The sequence below is a fragment of the Antedon bifida genome, chromosome 3, assembly GCF_963402885.1.
Source record: "Antedon bifida chromosome 3, ecAntBifi1.1, whole genome shotgun sequence".
In the NCBI taxonomy this organism is placed as follows: Eukaryota; Metazoa; Echinodermata; class Crinoidea; order Comatulida; family Antedonidae; genus Antedon; species Antedon bifida.
The window spans coordinates 25,172,548-25,197,303 of record NC_136228.1 but is presented as its reverse complement, the minus strand read 5'-3'; the positions used below and the strand labels follow the sequence as shown (position 1 = coordinate 25,197,303).

The 24,756-nt window shown below is 31.1% G+C and overlaps 1 protein-coding gene across 1 annotated transcript; it reads right to left on the bottom strand.

Moving 5' to 3' along the window:
* Positions 1-7,531: 7,531 nt before the first annotated feature.
* LOC144838326 (uncharacterized) lies at positions 7,532-23,764 on the bottom strand. Its single transcript, XM_078693664.1, has 4 exons — positions 23,626-23,764; positions 8,520-8,648; positions 8,045-8,392; positions 7,532-7,923 (listed from the first exon to the last, which is right to left on the bottom strand). The coding sequence occupies exons 1-4, from the start codon at positions 23,762-23,764 to the stop codon at positions 7,532-7,534; spliced, it is 1,008 nt and encodes a 335-aa protein (XP_078549790.1).
* Between the last annotated feature and the right edge of the window lie 992 nt (positions 23,765-24,756).

Sequence of the window (24,756 nt, the reverse complement as noted above, 5' to 3'; positions counted from 1 at the left end):
TCAGGTACGAGTTGTCCAAATTAATTAGGTACGAGTTGTCCAAATTAATCAGGTACGAGTTGTCCAAATTAATCAGGTACGAGTTGTCCAAATTAATCAGGTACAAGTTTTTCAATTTAATTAGGTACGAGTTGTCCAAATAAATCAGGTACGAGTTAGCTAAATTAATCAGGTACGAGTTGTCCAAATTATTAGGTACGAGTTGTCCAAATTAATCAGGTACGAGTTGTCCAAATAATTAGGTACGAGTTGTCCAAATTAATCAGGTACGAGTTGTCCAAATTAATCAGGTACGAGTTTTTCAATTTAATTAGGTACGAGTTGTCCAAATAAATCAGGTACGAGTTAGCTAAATTAATCAGGTACGAGTTGTCCAAATTAATTAGGTACGAGTTGTCCAAATTAATCAGGTACAAGTTGTCCAAATAATCAGGTACGAGTTGTCCAAATTATTCAGGTACGAGTTAGCCAAATTAATTAGGTACGAGTTGTCCAATTTAATTAGGTACGAGTTGTCCAAATTAATCAGGTATGATTTAGCCAAATTATTAGGTACGAGTTGTCCAAATTAATCAGGTACGAGTTGTCCAAATAATCAGGTACGAGTTGTCCAAATTAATCAGGTACGAGTTAGCTAAATTAATCAGGTACGAGTTAGCCAAATTATTTAGGTACGAGTTGTCCAATTTAATTAGGTACGAGTTGTCCAAATTAATCGGGTATGATTTAGCGAAATTATTAGGTACGAGTTGTCCAAATTAATGGGGTACGAGTTGTTCAATTTAATTAGGTACGAGTTGTCCAAATTAATCGGGTACGAGTTGTCCAATTTAATTAGGTACGAGTTGTCCAAATTAATCAGGTATGATTTAGCCAAATTATTAGGTACGAGTTGTCCAAAGTAATCAGGTACGAGTTGTCCAAATAATTAGGTACGAGTTGTCCAAATTAATCAGGTACGAGTTGTCCAAATTAATCAGGTACAAGTTTTTCAATTTAATTAGGTACGAGTTGTCCAAATAAATCAGGTACGAGTTAGCTAAATTAATCAGGTACGAGTTGTCCAAATTATTAGGTACGAGTTGTCCAAATTAATCAGGTACGAGTTTTCCAAATTAATCAGGTACGAGTTTTTCAATTTAATTAGGTACGAGTTGTCCAAATAAATCAGGTACGAGTTAGCTAAATTAATCAGGTACGAGTTGTCCAAATTAATTAGGTACGAGTTGTCCAAATTAATCAGGTACAAGTTGTCCAAATAATCAGGTACGAGTTGTCCAAATTATTCAGGTACGAGTTAGCCAAATTAATTAGGTACGAGTTGTCCAATTTAATTAGGTACGAGTTGTCCAAATTAATCAGGTATGATTTAGCCAAATTATTAGGTACGAGTTGTCCAAATTAATCAGGTACGAGTTGTCCAAATAATCAGGTACGAGTTGTCCAAATTAATCAGGTACGAGTTGTCCAAATAAATCAGGTACGAGTTAGCTAAATTAATCAGGTACGAGTTGTCCAAATTAATTAGGTACGAGTTATCCAAATTAATCAGGTATGGTTTAGCCAAATTATTAGGTACGAGTTGTCCAAATTAATCAGGTACAAGTTGTCCAAATAATCAGGTACGAGTTGTCCAAATTAATCAGGTACGAGTTAGCCAAATTAATTAGGTACGAGTTGTCCAATTTAATTAGGTACGAGTTGTCCAAATTAATCAGGTATGATTTAGCCAAATTATTAGGTACGAGTTGTCCAAATAATCAGATACGAGTTGTCCAACTTAATTAGGTACGAGTTGTCGAAATTAATCGGGTACGAGTTGTCCAATTTAATTAGGTACGAGTTGTCCAAATTAATCAGGTACGAGTTAGCCAAATTAATTAGGTATGAGTTGTCCAAATTAATCTGGTACGAGTTGTCCAATTTAATTAGGTACGAGTTGTCCAAATTAATCAGGTATGATTTAGCCACATTATTAGGTACGAGTTGTCCAAATTAATCGGGTACGAGTTGTCCAATTTAATTAGGTACGATTGTCCAAATTAATCAGGTATGATTTAGCCAAATTATTAGGTACGAGTTGTCCAAATAATCACGTACGAGTTGTCCAAATTTATCAGGTACGAGTTGTCCAAATTAATCAGGTACGAATTTTTCAATTTAATTAGGTACGAGTTGTCCAAATAAATCAGGTACGAGTTAGCTAAATTATTCAGGTACGAGTTGTCCAAATTAATTAGGTACGAGTTATCCAAATTAATCAGGTATGATTTAGCCAAATTAATCAGGTACAAGTTGTCCAAATTAATCAGGTACGAGTTGTCCAAATTAATCAGGTACGAGTTGTCCAAATTAATCCGGTACGAGTTAGCCAAATTAATTAGGTACGAGTTGTCCAATTTAATTAGGTACGAGTTGTCCAAATTAATCAGGTATGATTTAGCCAAATTATTAGGTACGAGTTGTCCAAATTATTCAGGTACGAGTTAGACAAATTAATTAGGTACGAGTTGTCCAATTTAATTAGGTATGAGTTGTCCAATTTAATCAGGTATGATTTAGCCAAATTATTAGGTACGAGTTGTCCAAATAATCAGATACGAGTTGTCCAAATTAATCAGGTACGAGTTGTCCAAATTAATTAGGTACGAGTTGTCCAAATTAATCGGGTACGAGTTGTCCAATTTAATTAGGTACGAGTTGTCCAAATTAATCAGGTATGATTTAGCCAAATTATTAGGTACGAGTTGTCCAATTTAATTAGGTACGAGTTGTCCAAATTATTAGGTACGAGTTGTCCAAATTAATGGGGTACGAGTTGTTCAATTTAATTAGGTACGAGTTGTCCAAATTAATCAGGTATGATTTAGCCAAATTATTAGGTACGAGTTGTCCAAAGTAATCAGGTACGAGTTGTCCAAATAATTAGGTACGAGTTGTCCAAATTAATCAGGTACGAGTTGTCCAAATTAATCAGGTACGAGTTTTTCAATTTAATTAGGTACGAGTTGTCCAAATAAATCAGGTACGAGTTAGCTAAATTAATCAGGTACGAGTTGTCCAAATTATTAGGTACGAGTTGTCCAAATTAATTAGGTACGATTTGTCCAAATAATTAGGTACGAGTTGTCCAAATTAATCAGGTACGAGTTGTCCAAATTAATCAGGTACGAGTTTTTCAATTTAATTAGGTACGAGTTGTCCAAATAAATCAGGTACGAGTTAGCTAAATTAATCAGGTACGAGTTGTCCAAATTAATTAGGTACGAGTTGTCCAAATTAATCAGGTACAAGTTGTCCAAATAATCAGGTACGAGTTGTCCAAATTATTCAGGTATGATTTAGCCAAATTATTAGGTACGAGTTGTCCAAATTAATCAGGTACGAGTTGTCCAAATAATCAGGTACGAGTTGTCCAAATTAATCAGGTACGAGTTGTCCAAATAAATCAGGTACGAGTTAGCTAAATTAATCAGGTACGGGTTGTCCAAATTAATTAGGTACGAGTTATCCAAATTAATCAGGTATGGTTTAGCCAAATTATTAGGTACGAGTTGTCCAAATTAATCAGGTACAAGTTGTCCAAATAATCAGGTACGAGTTGTCCAAATTAATCAGGTACGAGTTGTCCAATTTAATTAGGTACGAGTTGTCCAAATTAATCAGGTATGATTTAGCCAAATTATTAGGTACGAGTTGTCCAAATAATCAGATACGAGTTGTCCAAATTAATCAGGTACGAGTTGTCCAAATTAATTAGGTACGAGTTGTCCAAATTAATCGGGTACGAGTTGTCCAATTTAATTAGGTACGAGTTGTCCAAATTAATCAGGTATGATTTAGCCAAATTATTAGGTACGAGTTGTCCAATTTAATTAGGTACGAGTTGTCCAAATTATTAGGTACGAGTTGTCCAAATTAATGGGGTACGAGTTGTTCAATTTAATTAGGTACGAGTTGTCCAAATTAATCAGGTATGATTTAGCCAAATTATTAGGTACGAGTTGTCCAAAGTAATCAGGTACGAGTTGTCCAAATAATTAGGTACGAGTTGTCCAAATTAATCAGGTACGAGTTGTCCAAATTAATCAGGTACGAGTTTTTCAATTTAATTAGGTACGAGTTGTCCAAATAAATCAGGTACGAGTTAGCTAAATTAATCAGGTACGAGTTGTCCAAATTATTAGGTACGAGTTGTCCAAATTAATCAGGTACGATTTGTCCAAATAATTAGGTACGAGTTGTCCAAATTAATCAGGTACGAGTTGTCCAAATTAATCAGGTACGAGTTTTTCAATTTAATTAGGTACGAGTTGTCCAAATAAATCAGGTACGAGTTAGCTAAATTAATCAGGTACGAGTTGTCCAAATTAATTAGGTACGAGTTGTCCAAATTAATCAGGTACAAGTTGTCCAAATAATCAGGTACGAGTTGTCCAAATTATACCCCTTTTACACTATCAACTGGGAGAGTAACCCGAGTTTAACTCGGAGGCTATTTTCGTTTACACTAACAGAAAAAACTGCGAGATGAACTCGGGTTGTTCCCATTTACACTACAGCATCACCCCGGTGCTGTCAATCAACATTTGTAAAAATAGTAAACTGTACTCCTGTCTGCGCGACAGGAATAATATTTAATAACAATGGAGCCGGTTAAAATTGTAATACTTGCATTACTTTTGAGTTATCAAGCGTTATGTTTTCAATACATATATCAAATTAACGACTTGAATTTTAGATTTTTAATGAATCTACAAAGGAAAAGGAGAGCAAATTCACGGAGTAGACGGCGAAGGCGTTTAGCCCTAAACCGACGTCAACTGGGCCTAGTCGTCGAAGTTTTGGCAGCCGCAACGCTTGGAGCGAACCTTGTTGATCGCAGAATCTGGGTACAAAACCGTGCCCATGGTCGCCTGTTTTGGGCTGCTAATGTGGAACATTACAGCGATGAAACATTTCGGTCACATTTCCGAATGTGTCGCGCAACATTTGATAGACTTGCTGAACAACTACGGCCTCTTGTTGAGAGACAAGATACAACTTTTCGCAGGGCAATTCCGTACAGAGAGAGAGTTGGGATAGTAATTTGGTGGTTGGCAACGCCGACAGAATATCGGTATGTAGGCCTAACGTCTTAAAATAATATGAATTAAAAAAAATTCATCTTTATGTTATGAATTTTGTTGAAGGAAATAGAAAAAAAAATGGGTATGCCTATGGACTAGGCTAGTTTAAAAATATTGCCATAAAATATTGATGTTCATCTTCACTCCTGAAGATGAACAAAATTTTTTTTTGTATTAATTTGTTATATCATTAGTGGACCCTAATAGTTTGAATAACATCTAATGATACACATGTTTTAAATGTTGTAATTTTGTATTTTTTTGTTGGATGATTTTGTTTTGCTATTGACCCACTTGATAGTTTGATTTAGTTCGCTTTTGGGAATCCTATCTCTCTCTATTGTTTGTTATTTTTTTTTTTTTGAGACAAAATAAATGAAATGAAATGAAACATGGTTTGTAAAAAGGCGAATTATTCATTTATATTAAAATTAATACATTTTAATTTATTAATTACTTTGATTAATTTTTAGAACTTTGGCCAACATTTTTGGCATAGCAATATCAACACTGTGTGTATTGACAAGACAAGTTGTGTCTGCTTTGCTAAATCATCAGTTCTTTCGGCGGTATATATCACTTCCACAAGGTAAGTTTGTTGTATGAGATGAAATTATGTTTGTTCATAGAATTAGCAGTGTTTTCTTACTAATTTAATAATTCTAAATTCTAAGGAGACAGACTTGACCATGTCATCGAAGGATTTAGCAGGAAAGGATTTCCCCAATGTGCGGGAGCTATAGATGGGACACATCTACCTATCATAGGTCCATCAAATAACAAAGCAGACTACCACAACAGAAAGGGATGGTATAGCATTATTCTCCAGGCAGTTGTTGATCATAAATACAGGTAATTGTAGTTTTGTAATACTGTATATGAAATGCAAAAGTTTTTACACTTTCCTTAACAAAACTTAAAGAATTGTAATGACATTATTTACTCATAACTTGTTTTTAAAATGTTTAGATTCACTGATGTATATGCTGGTTGGCCTGGAAGAACACACGACGCCAGGGTTTTCGCACACTCGGATTTGCCTATTTTAGCAGACAGAAATAATGGCTTGCTTTTCAGTAGAGATGTAAGATATCGAGATATTCCACTAATCTTAATTGTGAATTTTGCATGAGTGATTATTACAGATTTTGCTATGATTTTTTAACAGAAAAATGCTATTATTAATGGTATTGATATACCAGTGTGCCTAATTGGAGACCCAGCATACCCTTTAAAACCCTGGTTGATGAAAGGATTTGTACACAATGCAAACCTTACTCCAGCACAGCGCAATTTCAACAAAACATTAAGTTCTGCCCGAGTTGTTGTTGAAAACGCATTTGGAAGACTGAAGGGCAGATGGCGACGGCTCATGAAAAGAAACGACGTGACTGTGGGTTTCTCTAGTGAAGTCATTGCAGCATGCTGTTTACTGCATAACTTCTGTGAAATACACAAAGAACAATACAATGAAGAATGGGATGATTTGAGAAATGAAGAGATGCAAGCCCAACCTGCTATAATACCATTAGATGAAAATCAGGATGGTGTTGGAAGGCTGGATAATGGAGTAGTTATCAGGGATGCCATTACTGCTTCTTTACAACATTGAATCCTGTATAGTGGATTAAATCAGATGCTATTGTTGTCACTAAAAAGTTATATTAGATCTTGTAAAAGTATAATATTAAGATGTTTTGTTCCCAAAAAAATATTAATAAGGCTTTGAAAAAAAAACCCAAACACAATGTATTCACATATAGTAAGTATGCATATTAAAAGAAATAATTACCAGTAATAAATTATTCAGTATTTGTTTTAATGCTCAACATTAGTTTGCTAACATCATTAGCTTTTCAAACTTTACCATATATTAAAAACTATCAATATAATATAAAGACATATCAGTATATACAGTAGCGTATGTACACATTTGCATTTGTAATAGTAATAATGCTATCTACACAGCAAGTCTTGCACATGTGTAACTGCTAGTTAATACTGACAAACTTATTGTCGTAAAAATCAAACAAAAACTAAGGTAACATTTCCAACTCAGTGGAATATTTTAAATATTTTAAAAGTTTAAACTCTGCATAACATCAATTAAATATCTACATTGATTTGAAATGATTTTCATATAGGTCAAAACTATGCCCAGAAAAGCATTACAGTATATACCATAAACATTTTTGGTAAAAACAAAAATTTTTTTTTATATTTGGAAAATGCAAAACCAATACTTCAAGTACAAAATTACTTTTAAATGGGTATCATATTTTAACTATATGACTATAAACATTTAGGTAAAACGAACATCTTTTTTGTGAAACAGGTAGCATCAATTTTTAAATTGATGCTACCTGTTTCACCAACAAATTTTAGCTTTAGCTAAATTTTTTTTAGATAGGACTGTAGCTATCACTACTTGAGTTGTGTGGTGAGCTGTATGAGGCAGAACTATATGCAGGAGAGTGATATGGGGGATGAAGTTCTACTGTTCGATGGGGGTGGTAATATTGATCTGGTGGTGGGCCATTTCTTGTCTGAAGAAGATTCGTCAACATACTCATTGTCTGCATCTGCGTGTTTTGAAATGCAGACATCATGTTTTGGATACTAGCATTGTGTTGCCTGATCATTTCTGCATCAGAGCGTTCCTGTCTCTCTATGCGCCGTTCTTCAGCTTTTTCGAACTGAGCATTTTGGGTATTTATTACATCTTTCAGTGACCCTGTTACTGCCTCCATTGTCTCCTGGAATTTGTTTTTTTTTTTCGGCTTTTTTTTGGGTGCTGTGAAAATAAATGTTAAAAACTACCGGTAATATTTTGAGGTTTAAACTATGCTGTGATTGATGCAACACAATATTATTAAAATTAAAATATTTAATAATTGTTAATTATTTACACTTGCCTTGAGGTTGAGGCTCGTTTGCCTCCTCGATTTGTTTATCCTCTCCAACTACTCTTTCCCCTTCAACTACTCTTTCATCCGCAACTACTGTTTCAACTTCAATTACTCTTTTATCATTGATTTCTGCTTCATCTCTGATTACCCTTTTATCTCCGATTGCTATTTCATCTCCAAATACTATTTCATCTCCAAGTACTATTTCATCTCCAAATACTATTTCATCTCCAGTTCCTCTGTTCTCTTCTATCCTCGGTTCATCTGTGTTCTCGACCATTAGTTCCCCTACTCCAACTACTACTTCTTCATTAGCGCGGTCATCTCCGACTCCATTAGATTTTTCGACAGATTCTATTTAAGTTTTCAAAAAACATAGTTTGTGTAATGTTTAATAATGAAAATGTAATTTAAAAATTTAATATAAATGTAATAAAGATTTTGAAAAATGTTTTAACAACAAAGGAAATCAACAACTTACCAACGTTTTGAATCGAACTGAACAAATTGACTGGTGTTGCTAGTGCAGAGTGGCCCCATATGTCATGACACAGGTCATATGCATAAAATGTGTTCCTCCTCTCTCCAGAAGTCTTGTTTTTGTTATTTACTTTGAAAAAGTGTGCTTTGAGAGCCTTTAGTTTATACACCACCTCCCAGCAAACACATAACGTTTTTCTAACGTTCTCGTTTGGTTATTGTTTGGTTAGGTTCACTACGAACGTTAAAAGAACTTTAAAATAACGTTCACTTAACAAGACTTATTCGTCGGACATTCTTTCAACGTTGTAAAAACGTTTATAATAACGTTAATATATAACATTTTCCAAACTTGTTTTATTAACATTTACCTAACGTTAAATAAACGTTCTAAAAAATGTTACGTTTTACCTCATACAGAACATTTATAATAACGTTTATGTAACGTTTGAAGGACATTTACAATAACATTCAAAATGTAACCATTACAAAACATGTTTTGATAACGTTCATCTAATGTTAGAATAACGTTTACAATAATGTCCAAAAGTAACATTTACAAAACTAATTCAGTAACATTTGTATAACGTTAATTGAACGTTCACAATAACGTTGCAATCAATATGTTTTTATAACATGCTGATAACGTTAATCAGACAGTATAAAATAACGTTCAAACTCAACATCTGTCTAACGTTCTAAATAATATTTATATAACGTCTGTAAAACATTCAAAATAACATTGAAAAGCAATATCTACATAACTGTTTTAAATAATATTTGCCTAACGTGCAATGAACGTTCCCAATAACGTTGTAAATAAACCATTAGAAAACATATTGATAACATTTTGCGAACGTTAAACAAACGTTTACAATAACGTTCAAATATAACATCAACATAACTTTTTAAATAACGTTGAAATAACATTTACAATAAACGTTAAAATGTGACATCTATATAACATTTGTTTTTAACATTGGCCTAACGTGCAATGAACGTTCCCAATAACGTTGTAATTAAACCATCAAGCAACATTTCAATAACATGTTGCTAACGTTATACAAACGTTTACAATAACGTTCAGGTATAATATCAACATAACTTTTTAAATAACGTTGAAATAACATTTACAATAAACGTTAAAATGTGACATCTATAAAACATTTGCTTTTAACATTGGCCTAACGTGCAATGAACGTTCCCAATATTGATATAAATAAACCATTAGAAAACATATTGATAACATTTTGCGAACGTTATACAAACGTTTACAATAACGTTCAAATATAACATCAACATGACTTTTAAATAACGTTGAAATAACATTAACAATAAACATTAAAAAATGACATCTACATAACATTTGTTTTTAACATTGGCCTAACGTGTAATGAACGTTCCCAATAACGTTGTAAATAAACCATCAAGCAACATTTCAATAACATGTTGCTGACGTTATACAAACGTTTACAATAACGTTCAAATATAACATCAACATAACTCTTTAAATAACGTTGAAATAACATTTACAATAAACGTTAAAATGTGACATCTATATAACATTTGTTTTTAACATTGACATAACGTGCAATGAACGTTCCCAATAACGTTGTAAATAAACCATTAGACAACATTTTGATATCATTTTGCAAACGTTAAAAAAACGTTCACAATAACGTTCAAATATAACATCAACATAACTTTTTAAATAACGTTGAAATAACATTTACAATAAACGTTAAAATGTGACATCTATATAACATTTGTTTTTAACATTGACATAACGTGCAATGAACGTTCCCAATAACGTTGTAAATAAACCAGTAGACAACGTTTTGGTAACATTTTGCTAACGTTAAAAAACCGTTTACAATAACGTTCAAATATAACATCAACATAACTTTGAAATAACGTTGAAATAACATTTACAATAAACGTTAAAATGTGACATGCATTTGTTTTTAACATTGGCCTAACGTGCAATGAACGTTCCCAATAACGTTGTAAGTAAACCAGTAGACAACGTTTTGGTAACATTTTGCTAACGTTAAAAAAACCGTTTACAATGACGTTCAAATATAACATCAACATAACTTTTAAATAACATTTACAATAAACATTATAATGTGACATCTAAATAACATTTGTTTTTAACATTGGCCTAACGTGCAATGAACGTTCCCAATAACGTTGTAAGTAAACCAGTAGACAACGTTTTGGTAACATTTTGCTAACGTTAAAAAAACCGTTTACAATAACGTTCAAATATAACATCAACATAACTTTGAAATAATGTGACATCTAAATAACATTTGTTTTTAACAAGTATTTAACGTGTAATGAACGTTCCCATTAACGTTGTACTAATAAACCATCAAGCAACATTTCAATAACTTGTTGCTAACGTTATACAAACGTTTACAATTTAAAACAAACGATTACATAACATGTTAACATTTTTCTAACGTTTTAGAAACATCCAAACATTCTTTTTTAGATAACGTTGAAACATTTACAACAACCGTTTAAATTTAACATTTAGTACTAACGTGAAATGAACATTAACAATAACGTTGTAATGAAACCATTACATTTTGAAAACATTTTGCTAACGTTATACACACCTCTTGATAATAACGGGATCCTATCCCAAAAACGTTTGGGGCTGGTAAATTTTTGTTACTTTCAAAATTGCCGCCATTACGCTACTCAAAACAACTTTCCAAGATAGAAATACTATTATATATACTATACTATATATAATTAATTAATTAATTAACTATAGAGGGCGCATTATTTTCAAGACGATAATACAACTATAGAGGGCCGTTTTTTTTGCTGGAAAATTTTTTTAATGACTTGCAAAAATATTCAAGTTCATCGAAAGAATATAGAGGGTGCTATATATTATAGGCAAATACGATTAAATAATTGTTTTGCCCATACCCGGTATTTCAACGACGTTTGTTTATACCCGGTAGTACCGGGTATACGCAGAGAAGGGGTTAACTAAAACATCAATATGATTTTAACGTTGAGATATCTTATAAAATCTTGATTTGCAAAATTCTGTAGGCCGTAAATGAATTCTGTTGCTGATATTTGGATATGAATTTGCTGTGCATGCTTTTATGAATACAATTTTTGCTTGTTATAGCGCCCCCTATATAGTATAATATTTCAACACCAAAATACGTTGCATAGGGACGACCCGGGATACATCTAGCACATAATCCTATCCGTTGTTACTATCTATATCATATTTTTGTTTGAAAAATTCAATAATAAATAGCAAAAATGCAATATCCAAAATGAGATGTGTCGTCCTTGTCCACCTTGCAGATATGATTGTGTAATCCAGAATAAAAGATGCTGTCTTCTAAAAAACAACACATTTTGTCCGATGATATTGGATGTACGATCGTGTCTATAGCTGATGATGACACTACTTCCACAGATTGAAGTTAATTTATAATTCTCAGCAATAATAGTATGACTTATTTTTATTTTTGTAAATGGACTTACTACCGGTACTACTACAGAATGCCGTTTTTCGAGTGTAAGGTCCATGCTGCTTTTGGCTAAATAAATGTGAATTTGAATTGAATTGAACACAAAAAAAATGTTTCGTGTTACAAAATATACATATTATTACCAGCCGTTCAATCTCACATTAGCAAACGAAACAGTTTTTTGATTAAAAAATATTATTTGCACATTTAACATCAAAATTTGTTACATATAACGGCGTCATGTTTGGGTGATGATTTTTTGCCGATTTGAACCTATATTTCCATCAAAAACAACACAAGTGTAGAAATCATTTGATACATCAATTGCACATTGAGGGTGGCAAGTTTGCACAAAATAATGTGGTTGTCAGCACATATTGACGGCGGATTTTGTCACAAGTGCTGTTTCTACAAAATATATGACCAAAACTACTTCTAAGCAGCTCTGGTTAGGGATGACCACATTTTGCACAAACCCTCTTTACATTAGTTACCAACTATCAATCTTTAATTCAATAAAAACATTGGCAAACATACAATGTAAACGGAACGGAATAAACAGAGATGAAAGAAACACATTTATGCGATGAGGCCCTACAAAGACTTTTCAAAAAGGTTCCTACGCAGATTGTAAACGTACCGCTGAAATAGTTAACCTATATTTACATTGTTCAAAGATATAAGATATAATATTATTCTCATTTCACACAATAATTGTAGATTTTGACAACAGAGCATGGCGTTTGGAAAACCTTCCTGTTATATTTGCGAGTTAATTTTGCTGTAGGTATTGGGTTTTGAAATAAAATTCAGACAATTTAAAAACTATCGCGATTATTAAGTCATAGAAAGGACATTAGAAAAAATAACAGGATCAGATCTTTCGCAAAATGTCTGTATAGTCGGAATCTGCCTAGCACACCTGCAGTTTTTACATGTATTTGTTTTTAGTTCTTATCTTATATTTTTCTTAGCAAAGTTTGATGTTTCTTTTCCAAATTTATATAGGCCTTTTTTATGGGAAAATAATAATATGGTTGTTGACATTCAATGAAGATTCTTAATGGAAACAAGTCTCTCGTAAATATTATGCGTTTTAATTCTCTGAATTGTAGTGGGCCAAGATGCGTACAGTAGTTATTATGAGTCTAGGAAGGGAGGTACAGTCTGGATGATGGTGTATTTGTTTATCTTAACACCCGTGTTAATTCGATTTGGTCATACACAACTTAGAACCAGTATTCAATTTGGCAACAACGTAATTGAGAAAAGCGTTGTTTTGGTTTTTTTTTTCAATAATATATTTTCAAATAACACTTGGGATGAAATTTATTCTAAAATGTCTCAAAAACGTCACACAATGTGGGATGCCAATACAATTCAGCTCCACCATCCTTTAGGGAAGAATGAGTAAATATTTTCTGATTCTGACTAATCACAAACTGGCCGTTTTCCGCTGTTAAAGTTTGTTAAGTGAAATTATTATCTTGTAGACTTTGTAGATTTTTTCCTTCTTAATCTAGTTAACAATAACATAAAGTCGAAAAATATATTTTGCCATTTGTGATGGCATAAAACATAAACATAAAATTCAAAAGTTTGATAAATGTATGACGATTGAGGGCGCACTTTATGTTATGGAAGGCCGTTTTTATTTGGATATTTTTAAACACATTATCTGTAAATATTTCAATTTATATTTGGATTTCTTTATTATGTCATTAGTATTTATTGTAAATTAAATTTACATTATTCTATAAATAGTCAATTATAGGTTTTATAGCATATTTGTCAACGGGCGCTGACGGCGTATCGTAATTTCGGTCACGCTCCATCGCATTTGTGGTAAACAATTTACGACATGAGTGGAAAAAATTGCGTATAAAAGTCACATTTTCTCGTTAAATTACAGATTTTTAATAACGCAACATAAAAAAATGATCTTTTCAATATATTTGGAACCTCTGTGTGAATGTCATTAGGGTAGAAGGGGGGAGGGGTGTTATTTAATGGGGAGGGAGATTTTATTGTCACTCACAGAGATAAGACTAAGAGCAGTTAATTGTGTAGTAATATGGTTATAAAAGCATTACAATCCCTTACTACAATTAATATACAAAATAAAAGGATACAATCTTTTTGGTCAAATCATGGTTTAAAAATAATTACATGATGATAGTATATAAAATAAATGAAATAAATCTGTGTGTTGGTATCATTGATGGACCTATAAATTATAATAGGTCTATTGTTATAATATGCCACTGTAATGATTTAACATTGGGAACATGTTCCATTTTCAAAAAGTTTTAAGATCAGATATAATATATATTTTATTCGTCCAATAATTTGTGGAAATTTGCTTTCCTTTGGCATACATAATACAAATGATAAGTAACAAAACTAGCGCCTGATTAAATTTGAAAAATTGAATTTGGATAAAAAGAATTCCTATATCTTGTCATATGAGTACGCGGTACACATAATCTTATGTCAGATCTATTATATTTTAATTAATTAATTAAAATGCTAAGGACAACAGATTTGTAAAATAATATTAAAATCGTTTTATCTACGTTTTGTCATTAAATATAAAAATGTTGTTGTTATACTAATTAATAGACGCTTACTATATAACTTGACAATAAAATTTAATAACAAAAAACAAGACCGAATCGAATTATACAAAACAATAAACACCAATGGGTAACAGGAAATACTAATTAATTGGTTAATTAACATCAAAGAAGGCCTACAATACTGAGAACTTAAGTTATTAAGCTCCTCCTTCTTAATTAATAAACAATTTAGCTTTAACTGAATAGCTTTGTTTATTAAGCAATTAAACAATCAAATTTGGATTTGCACTTAGACAATATCCTAAAATGATTAAAAGTTTCAATAAGACTTATATTATGTTGCTTTAATAGCTCTGCTATGGTGCCTTTACTGAGTTGATAAAGGTGCCAACATAATATAATAATAATAGTTATTGGTTTCTCTCCTTTAAAACGGAGGAACACGTAACGAGAGGTTCAACCCATACAAAATGTTCACAAAAAGTTATAACAATTAACAATACTGTACCATATTTGTAAAATCTATGAACTATAAACAATACATTTAAGAAATAAGTGCATATTAAGGACAATTGTCGATCTTAAGGACAATTGACAATGCACAATTTTCATAATAGTAAAATCTATTCTATTGAAATGTTTTTGACTGTTTCTGTTTTCTAGGACCTGGGTCAGATTTGTATTTAATTTAGGAGAGAATATCTCAACTGTTATAGGATAATTTGACCCCAACGAACAACATGGAATGTGTGCCAAATTCGCTATCCGGGGCGACCATGCCCAAAATCAGGGTCTTAAGTTAAAAATGTGTGGTTCTTATATCTCGACAACCACTTGTCGTACAGATTTGCTTTTGGTGAAAAATTGTTCAGAATATTCATATTTATATTCAGTCTAACACAACCTCTAGCGAAAAAATGACCAAAAAACACATTTTCAGGTTTAATTATTCTTTAAAATGCCAAGGACAAACTGTGTGGTATCAAATAAAAGCATTTGTATTGAAAATTTCTAATTATGAAGATAATTGTATGGAAAATGTGCATATTTTTATTACTTTTATACAAAAAAATGAATATTTGGTAGCGTAATTGGTATGTTTATTTATATAATATTAAATCATTACATCATCAGTGTTTGAAAAAAAATGAGTATACAGTAAGTAGTGTAAATTTATTTTGGTTTATTTATAATATTATAAAACATTTTCTAAAGTAGCTTTATTAATTTTAACTTTACAATTCAATTGGATAGCATATTTGATTGGCTTTCATTTGATATAGTGTCACATATTTCATTAAAACTAAAAAAATATTGATTTATTATACAAAATAAATGTACACTACTTGCACTTACGTACAGTATACAGTACTCATTTTTGTCAAAATATGCACAATCTTCTAAACACTTTAATAATTTAATCATTATAAATAAACCAAAATAAATTTACACTATTTAATATACTCATTTTTGTCAAAAATTAATAAAATATGCAAATTTAAAAAAAAAATCTACATCATTATTCATAGTTACAGATTTTCAATGCAATTTCAAAATGGCATCCAAATTGCCCTATCTCCGTAACCCTTTGGTCTATCAAAATGATATTGGTATCAAAATACTCGGAACATATATATTCATATTAATAGGCCACTATGTAATTTTTTTGTCATTTTTTGTTAAAAGCAAAATTCCAGCTGATTTAGTTTCTCTACGTTGTAAAGTAATACAAAAAAGATGTTTTTCTAAAAAAGATTAAGGGTGTCAAATCCGAGATGGCCACCAGTACGTAAAATATCCAATAAATTTAACAAATTGGACAAACTAACACCCATTATGAATAATAGTTAAAATGAATGTATAGTCATATAGTCTAGGACCTGGGTCAGATTTGTATGCATCAATTTAGGAGAGAGTATCTCAACTGTTAGTGTTATAGGATAATGATCTAGACTATCCTCCGCCTAGATATAAAAAAAATACAACATAATTACAGATTCTTAATACAAGTTGGGTAGCAATGGATAGAATATTTAATGGGCTTTCATTTGATACCAAATAGTTTTTTCAAACACTTAAATAATTTAATATTATATAAAAAAACATAACAATTACACTACCAAATACTTGTTTTTTGTATAAAAGTAATGAAAATATGCACATTTTCCATACAATTAGTTTCATAATTAAAAATTGTCAATACAAGTTGAGTAGCATTTTAAAGAATAATTTAACCAGAAAATGTGTTTTTTGGTCATTTCTAGGTCAAATGTCAGTGACCCTGATTTTGGGCATGGTCGCCCCGGATAGCGAATTCAGCACACATTCCATGTTGTTCGTTGGTGTCAAATTATCCTAACAGTTGAGATGTTCTCTCCTAAATTAAATGCATACAAATTTGACCCAGGTCCTAGACTTAACTATAGCTGTAATTAAAAATGATTTACAATTAAAGTCCAAAAATTGAGCAAATTGTTTTATCTTGATATAAATCATAGATGTTATCTAGTAATCAATGGTGTTTAAATTTTGTTGAACCATTAAAAAACATTTCCAAATAGTATTCAAATAAGAAATAAGTCAAAAATAAGAAATGATAAATTAGTTTTTATTGATAGTTTGACAAATATTACAATAGTATTCATCAATTGTACATAAGTCCCTTTTCAATTCATTAAAACAAGTGTTTCTTATGGAGGATATATTTTCAGACAAATAAGAAATGATCAATTGTTTCTATTGAATTAGTTTGACAAATATTACAATGGTCTAAATTATTGGTTCTTGCTTTGAATTTTAAATTTGCTCCTTTAAAATTTGAGTATAAAAATAAAAATAGACTAGATTAAAACAGATAATACTCCGATTAAACGGAAATTTGATAAAACCAAATTAAAAATAAACTGTAATACTAATACCAATTAAATGCAATCCACATACTTTGGAAACTAAATTAGCATATCAATTAGTATATGAACAAAGGAATATACAGTACTTAGATCTATGTTAAGATATACACACTCTTGATACACAGTGTTACCAGCAAAAATAATAAGGAACAATAGGAACCCAAATTAGGGACAATCAATAAACAGGAAAGCATAGATTAGATTATTTCAGCTGTAGTGAATTATTTGATGACTGTAAACAGAATTGATTAACAAAAGAAAACAGTAAGATAACTAAAATATAAAAATCATTCAATAATGTTAGACTTGATACGTTGTCTAAAGGCCCAAGTATAATCATTAAATAACCTCTGAATTATTTAACTGGAGTGAATTCCATAGATCTGATAGACCAGAATCATTACGGTTTTTTTTCAAGCATTCAAATTCTGAAATTCGCACTTTTTGTAGTACTTTACAATTTAACATAAAATGATATAAATCTTCAAGTTCATCCTTACATAACATATACAATTACCAGTATTATTCATATCCCATTTACTTAATTTACTTTCAAGTTGAAGAGTATTTGATCTTGCCCTAAATTTCAATTGAGCACCAAGAAAATCAGTTTTAACAGTAAGATAATTTTCTAACTCAGGCAATTTTTTTAATTTAACATAAAGTGATAATGATGGTTTTGGTACAGCTTTTTTTTAAACCAATCCAATTCATACATTTGACAATTAACACACTTTAAAGATTTAAACAAACCTGAATCTATAGGTATGTTATTTGAGAATACATTATTAAATCCAGTATTATTCAGAATACTTTTAATTGAGAAAGACAACGTCATCAGCTCAAAAAAGACAGCTAATTTTTGTGCCCAAAGTATGACATCCAACATTTTCATTATAAAACATTTTGGAGAGTTCATTTATAAAAATACAGAATAAGGTCGGTGATAATACGCAGCCTTGCTTAACCCCTCCATCGACATAAAATAATCAGTTACAATATCATCAAACTTAACATTACATTTGACATTTGTATAAAGTTTATCAATAATTTTCCAGACTTTACCAGGGATACCAGTATTCCATGCTATTGACAAAAGGCCATTACGCCAAACCGTGTCAAAAGAATGAAATCCATGAAGGCTAAGTATGTTAACATATTTTCCGCATTACGCGTAGCCAGTAATGCTTTAAGTGTAAATATGTGGTCCTCACATCTATGATTTTTCCTAAAGCGCCTCCCTGGATTTCCGTAACAATACTAGATTACTCTAAAGAAATTCTGAGATACGATCACAAATAATACGATTGAAAATTTTAGCAACACATGATGATAATGTAATACCTCTAGTTATCTTTTTTATGGGTAGGTATAATGATCCCTTATTCCACTCGGTGGAAATTCTCTCTGATGTAACAAAATAGTTTAAAAGATATGTAAGTGACCTAATAAGGCAGTCACCTCCGTTCTTTAACAATTCGTTAGTGATGCCATCAACACCAGGTGCTTTATTGTTTTTAGAATGAAGTATTGAACTTTTAACATCTTCAAATGAAATTCTTATATCATCCAGAACTTTTTGTGGATCATCATTGACATAATCTATATAATTTTCCCTAACATCAGAAACATGACTATTGATAACTATATCATTATAAGTATTGACACCAGTTTGATTACTTAAGTTACTCCAATAAATTTTAATCAAGTTAGCCATAACATAACTAGTTTAGATTATTAGAGGTAAAAGTGAGAAACTAAGGGACAATTTGGTTACTGAAACCAATGATGCATTAAGTACATTAGCCTTGAGTGGTGTTGCAAGAGTCAGCTTTCTTGATGATGATTTGAAATGCAGGATACAAGACCAAGAAAACATCTCAGGAAATTGGTTTCTTTTAACAACAACATTTTTATCATTGAAGCATTTTTATTCACATGGCGACAAACTTTGTATAGTCGTTCTATTTTTAGAGGATTAAAGACATTTGGCAATTTGAGTTTCATACGCATAGACATACAAACATTTACAAATGTTATCCAAATTTCCATTAGTCTGCAATGAACTGGTATTTGGTAAATTTGTTGTGTAGTTACCATATTGATAAAACTATGACCTATTTGTACATAAATATCTATCTAAAGCAAGTGTATTGGAATGTATCTTTAAAATCAACAACCTTTACCTTCTCTAATTTCATAACTACATTGAGCCAGGGAGATAAATAGCTGTTATTCTTCTATTAAAATTTATATCTGATTTTAATTAATTTTACTTTTATTTGACTTTACCCTATTATCATAAATTTGTTTAAGCCAATTAATAATTCTTACCTAACTTCATTTAATGTTATCTCTATTGCAAACACTGGCAAGTAACATCTGGAGGCCATAAAAACATCAAAGGAAGGGAGACCATTACTAATAATTTATTCGGAGAACACTTAACTTAACTACAAAAATACAAAATAAACTATTAATATATATATTAGAACTTCAATTCAGATATGACTTTACCGTGTCCTAATTATGCAGTACTAGTAGTACTTATAAAAGGTAAATGAACCCAGTTGTATCCTATGGGAGCAAAAGTTATTGAAGTCTTGACCAGAGGTACATTCCTGGTTACAGGCCCACCTCTGATATACCTGACTCATTCATATAGAATAAGCACCTGTTTCTGCTGCAACTACTCAAAATACGGTTTAAAAATACGGTATAAAATACGGTATTTTTTATATCGTACTTTTCAGTACCCCGTTTCTGCTAACAATACTTCTTGGGTAGTCGTGTTAAATTTCATCCTTTTTACCCAAATTGCCATTCATTTATTTGGTCGATAATTAAAAGTCGCAATAAAGCCTTAAAGGAAGTTTTACGTCTCACTTTCAACAGCCTAGCCCTAGTGATAGAGATGTTGTGAGAGCACAGAAAACATCTTAATGGGGACAAGTAATTCATTCCCTCCCCGAGTTATTGTCTTTTGCAATGTTGTACTGCTTTCGCAGGCTCTTCAGCTTTGAGTTTACTTGCTTTGGAGACAAGTCTATTCCGTACTCTTGCTTTATGTTTTTTAGAAATGTCTTTAAAAATGTGGTTGTCCCTTTTATTACCTTTTAGTTGACCAGAAATTTTAGCTTCCCCACCCCCTCCTTCCCCACACAGATTTATATAGTAAATACTGTGACGTCTTTGCTCCACATTTTCGCCGAATATATCTATACATGTGTGTAAAACAGCTAACAGCGACAGAAAATAAAAACATGATGTTGACGGATCATGTCGCAGGTATAAAAAAATACCATATTGTTTATTGGCAGCAGAAATAGGGCCTAAGTTACCAGGAAATGAGTGAGATTGATTGATGACATGGCTTCACACATATATATAATATAAAATAAAAAGTAAACTAAAATTAAACAGATAACACTCAGATAGTACCACCATCCACTAAACCAAATTACCAATGACACAATAACAATAAATACAACCCACATTCATAATAATTAATATAATAATAATATTCATTTGGAATTGACATTACTGTGTAATTTTAATTTTTTATGATCATTCTAACCACTTTTTAAATGTAGTATTTTAATGTAGGTGTTTTGTAATAGTTTAGTAGGTCAAATATCATACTTTTGTAATTTGTCTATATAAATATAGTATAGTTTAAGTTTCCTCACCTTCATGTCAAAGTGTGCTGCTGTTATAAAAGCATATGTTCAATAAAATTATTATTTTTCATTTCGAAAAAGCATTTTATAGTTTGATTCATAATTTTCATGTACCTTGTATTTTAATGGATTTAAATTTCATGAGATCATCCCCCAATACAAGGATTGTGTTTTTACATGATATCTATACAAAGAGTTCACATAATAAAATGAAAAGGAGTATTTTAAATTGGTAATTATTATTCATCAATGACAAATTTCTTAAAATGTTATATAAATTTGTTGCTTCATTTGTTAAAATAATGTAACAATAATAATAACAGGTATATGTATTACATTTTCATTATAAACAAAATTAATCAAAAATAATATATAATAATAAATATGATTTAACTAAACCAAAATACTGTATACTTTAATATCAAATATGAAAATCATCCAATAGTGTTTAGTAGACTTTAAATACATTGTCTAAAAGCACAATTTATCAAGAATGTACAGTAATGGGAGCACAATCACCACCTATTATCATCACTAAAATAGAATTAGAGGAACCTTATAGAACTTAGATTAACTCAACAGGAAAATAGGTTGGGGCAAATTAAGTGTTTTGCTTTTTGTAAACCAATAGTTTTTCGTATAAGCATGGAGGAAATCCATGGTATAAAAGCTACTAAAAATTGCTACTAAAGCCAGTATGAGAATAGATTTTGAGGTGGAATTTGTTTTTTTTACTCATGTATTAGTATTACTCTGAAACAAGTATGTATCATTGCTGTATTAAATAAATTTAAAGAAAAGGGGGTGGGGTGGGGGTGGGAATTGTATTACTGTAGTTATATGTTATAGTTTGATTACTTATTTGTTACGTAATATTGTGTGCGTGCCACCGATTTAAAGGTGTAAATCCAAATAAATATAAATAAAAAATCTGATTCAATAAAAGCAAAATGTTTTTCTTTTTGTAATTAATTAAATATATAAATTTTATTGTTATAGAAGATTATATACAATAATTGAGATCATGGAGATTATTATGATACAAAGAATTCAAAGTGAGAAACTAAGGGAAAATTTGGTTAGTGAAACCAATGATGCATTGGTTACCTCATTACCATTAGCCTTGAGTGTCAAGTACTGTAATGTAGGAACAAAAATATTTATGGAAGTCATTGCTGCAAGAATCAGCTTTTGGAATGATGATTTGAAATGCTGGATAAAATCATGGCCAGGAAAGACAAATTAGGTTTCTTTTAACAAAAAAATGTTTATCATTGAAGCATTTCATTCACCCTGCGACAACACTTGCGAAATTAAATTCGCTGAATTGTTGCGCAAGCAGCGTTCCATATAGTTTATAATGTTTTAATTGTAACATAATTGTATCTTATGGTATTTGTGCCCTAAGGATAGAAACCAAAAATTAAAACACTTGCAAGTGTTAATAATACCATGATGATACACTCTATTACATATTAGTACAAACCTAGCACTCTTCAATAGTAATCAAATTTGAGTTAATTTTAATTATTATAAATTGTTATAAAAATTAATATTCAGAGGGACAATTATTATATATTCACTCACCCTTAGCACAAGGATGTAATTTATTAAGTACAAGTTCATATTCATGGACACCAAATTTTGCAGCTGTCTCAATAATTTTTAAAGTTTGATTCCATCTACATAGGAATGTATCTTCCTAAATATACATTTGTGGAAATTGCTAGATATCAGATTGAAGACAATTTGTACACCCTATGATATGCATAGTTTTAATATATTGTTTAGCAATATTTAAATTGTATACAATATACAATTTGAAATAGATCATTTTTTTACCATTCCTAAAAAAAATGTGTAAAATAATTGAATATGTCAATTTACGAATTAAAAGACGTTTACTATATAATTTCAATATAAAATTTAATGACAAAAATAGAGATCGACGTTTCGGTACCATCATAGAACCATTTTCAAGATCAAGTGAATACAAAACAATAATAATTATGTGCACTAAGCACCAAAGTTGGTGACAGGAAATGCTAATTGAGGGCTAATTAAGTAATTAGCTCCTCCTACTGAGTTAGATAAACAATTTAGCTTTGATGGAATCCGATTGTTTATTGAGTGTAGGTTTTATCTCTTTGATCCACAACATCTCCTTAATTAGGCAATCAAACTTATTGTTACATTTAGATAAGACTCTAAAGTATTCTGAGATATCACCAGTTATGCCATGTTGTTTTAGGTGATCGCCTATAATACTTTTGTTATGTTCATTAATGCGTTTGTAAAGGTGTCGGCAAGTGTAACCGACATAGTTTGTATCACACAAACCACATTGAAATTTGTACACCACGCATTGTGAATTAATGATTCTGGGTTTCATTTCTTTAGGTTTTAAGGTGTCACCTATCTTACGACTAGTAAATACTGGTAAAATATCGTTTTCAATCTTCGCACTAAGTTGTTTAAGTTGTTTAGTAACCGTGTTACAACAAGTTTGATCCTTGTACGGTAGTACAATCCTAATAGGCTGGGGAGATTCATCAGTTAGCATATCTTCATTAGTATTACTAGGAGTCACACAAGTATTAATGGATTGGTTGAAAGCCTTAACAATATTACTAATAAGATCTAAATTTAGTAATGTCAATTTAGTAATGGAAATCATAACATATACTTGAATATTCTAAATCTTAATATGTAAACTACAGTACGGTACTGGCAAGTAATACTGTAGTTCATTTATTATAGATTATAGAAAAGTACCTTTGTTAAAATGACAAAATAACACTGTGGTAACAAATACAATATTTAACTGAAAGTAGCCTTCAATGATTAGCATAGAATTCTCATAAAATCTTGTGATATCTGAGAAGGTCACTCCCAATGGACTGGTGGTATAGCAATTTTACCAAACACAATTAACTACACTACCCAGTAGAACCAGGGAGATGTAGTTTACACTGAGCTTCTTTTCGAAAAGAAGCTCTCAAAAAGAACGCCTCCCCACCCTGTTTGGTTTGCAAAAGTAATCTCGAAAAGAAGCCCACCCAAGAGTCCTAAAAAAAGGAGAATCTTATAGGGCCTAGGGTTCTTTTGAAGTTTTATGGTAAAAATATATGTCATAAGTAAGGACCTTCAGCAGTAACAGTAAACCCATAGAAAAAAATAACTTTGCGAGTCTGAACTATTATAAGACTTTTATTTACATGCCGATGATTACATCATTTTGAGACGTTGCGTCAGATCGTATTTCTCACTAGAATTAGAGAGTTGGTGAGACTTGGATTTGACGTACACCTAAATATTTTACGCCGAGGTCTTTTGTAATCTATTTTTTGGTCATTGAGTGAAATCTAAAAGTGTTCAACGAGAAAGTCAGCTTGGTGGGAACTGCAAAGGTCCATGGTCACATTTAGTGCTGATGGAATTTAGGTAATGTTACTTTTGTTAAATTTAGCATTATTCAATTGAAATGCAAACTAGACTTAAAAGAAATGAAGCCAATGAGTTTACCTCCATGATTAATCAAATAACCATTTCTTG

Coding starts and splice junctions, on each gene's coding strand:
- LOC144838326 (XM_078693664.1), bottom strand. CDS start 23,764: ATGCTAACTGATGAATCTCCCCAGCCTATTAGGATTGTACTACCGTAC. Junction 8,649..23,625: donor TTTACCAGTATTTACTAGTC/GTAAGATAGGTG, acceptor ACTTTTTCAAAG/TAAATAACAAAAACAAGACT. Junction 7,924..8,044: donor AAACGAGCCTCAACCTCAAG/GCAAGTGTAAAT, acceptor TTATTTTCACAG/CACCCAAAAAAAAGCCGAAA.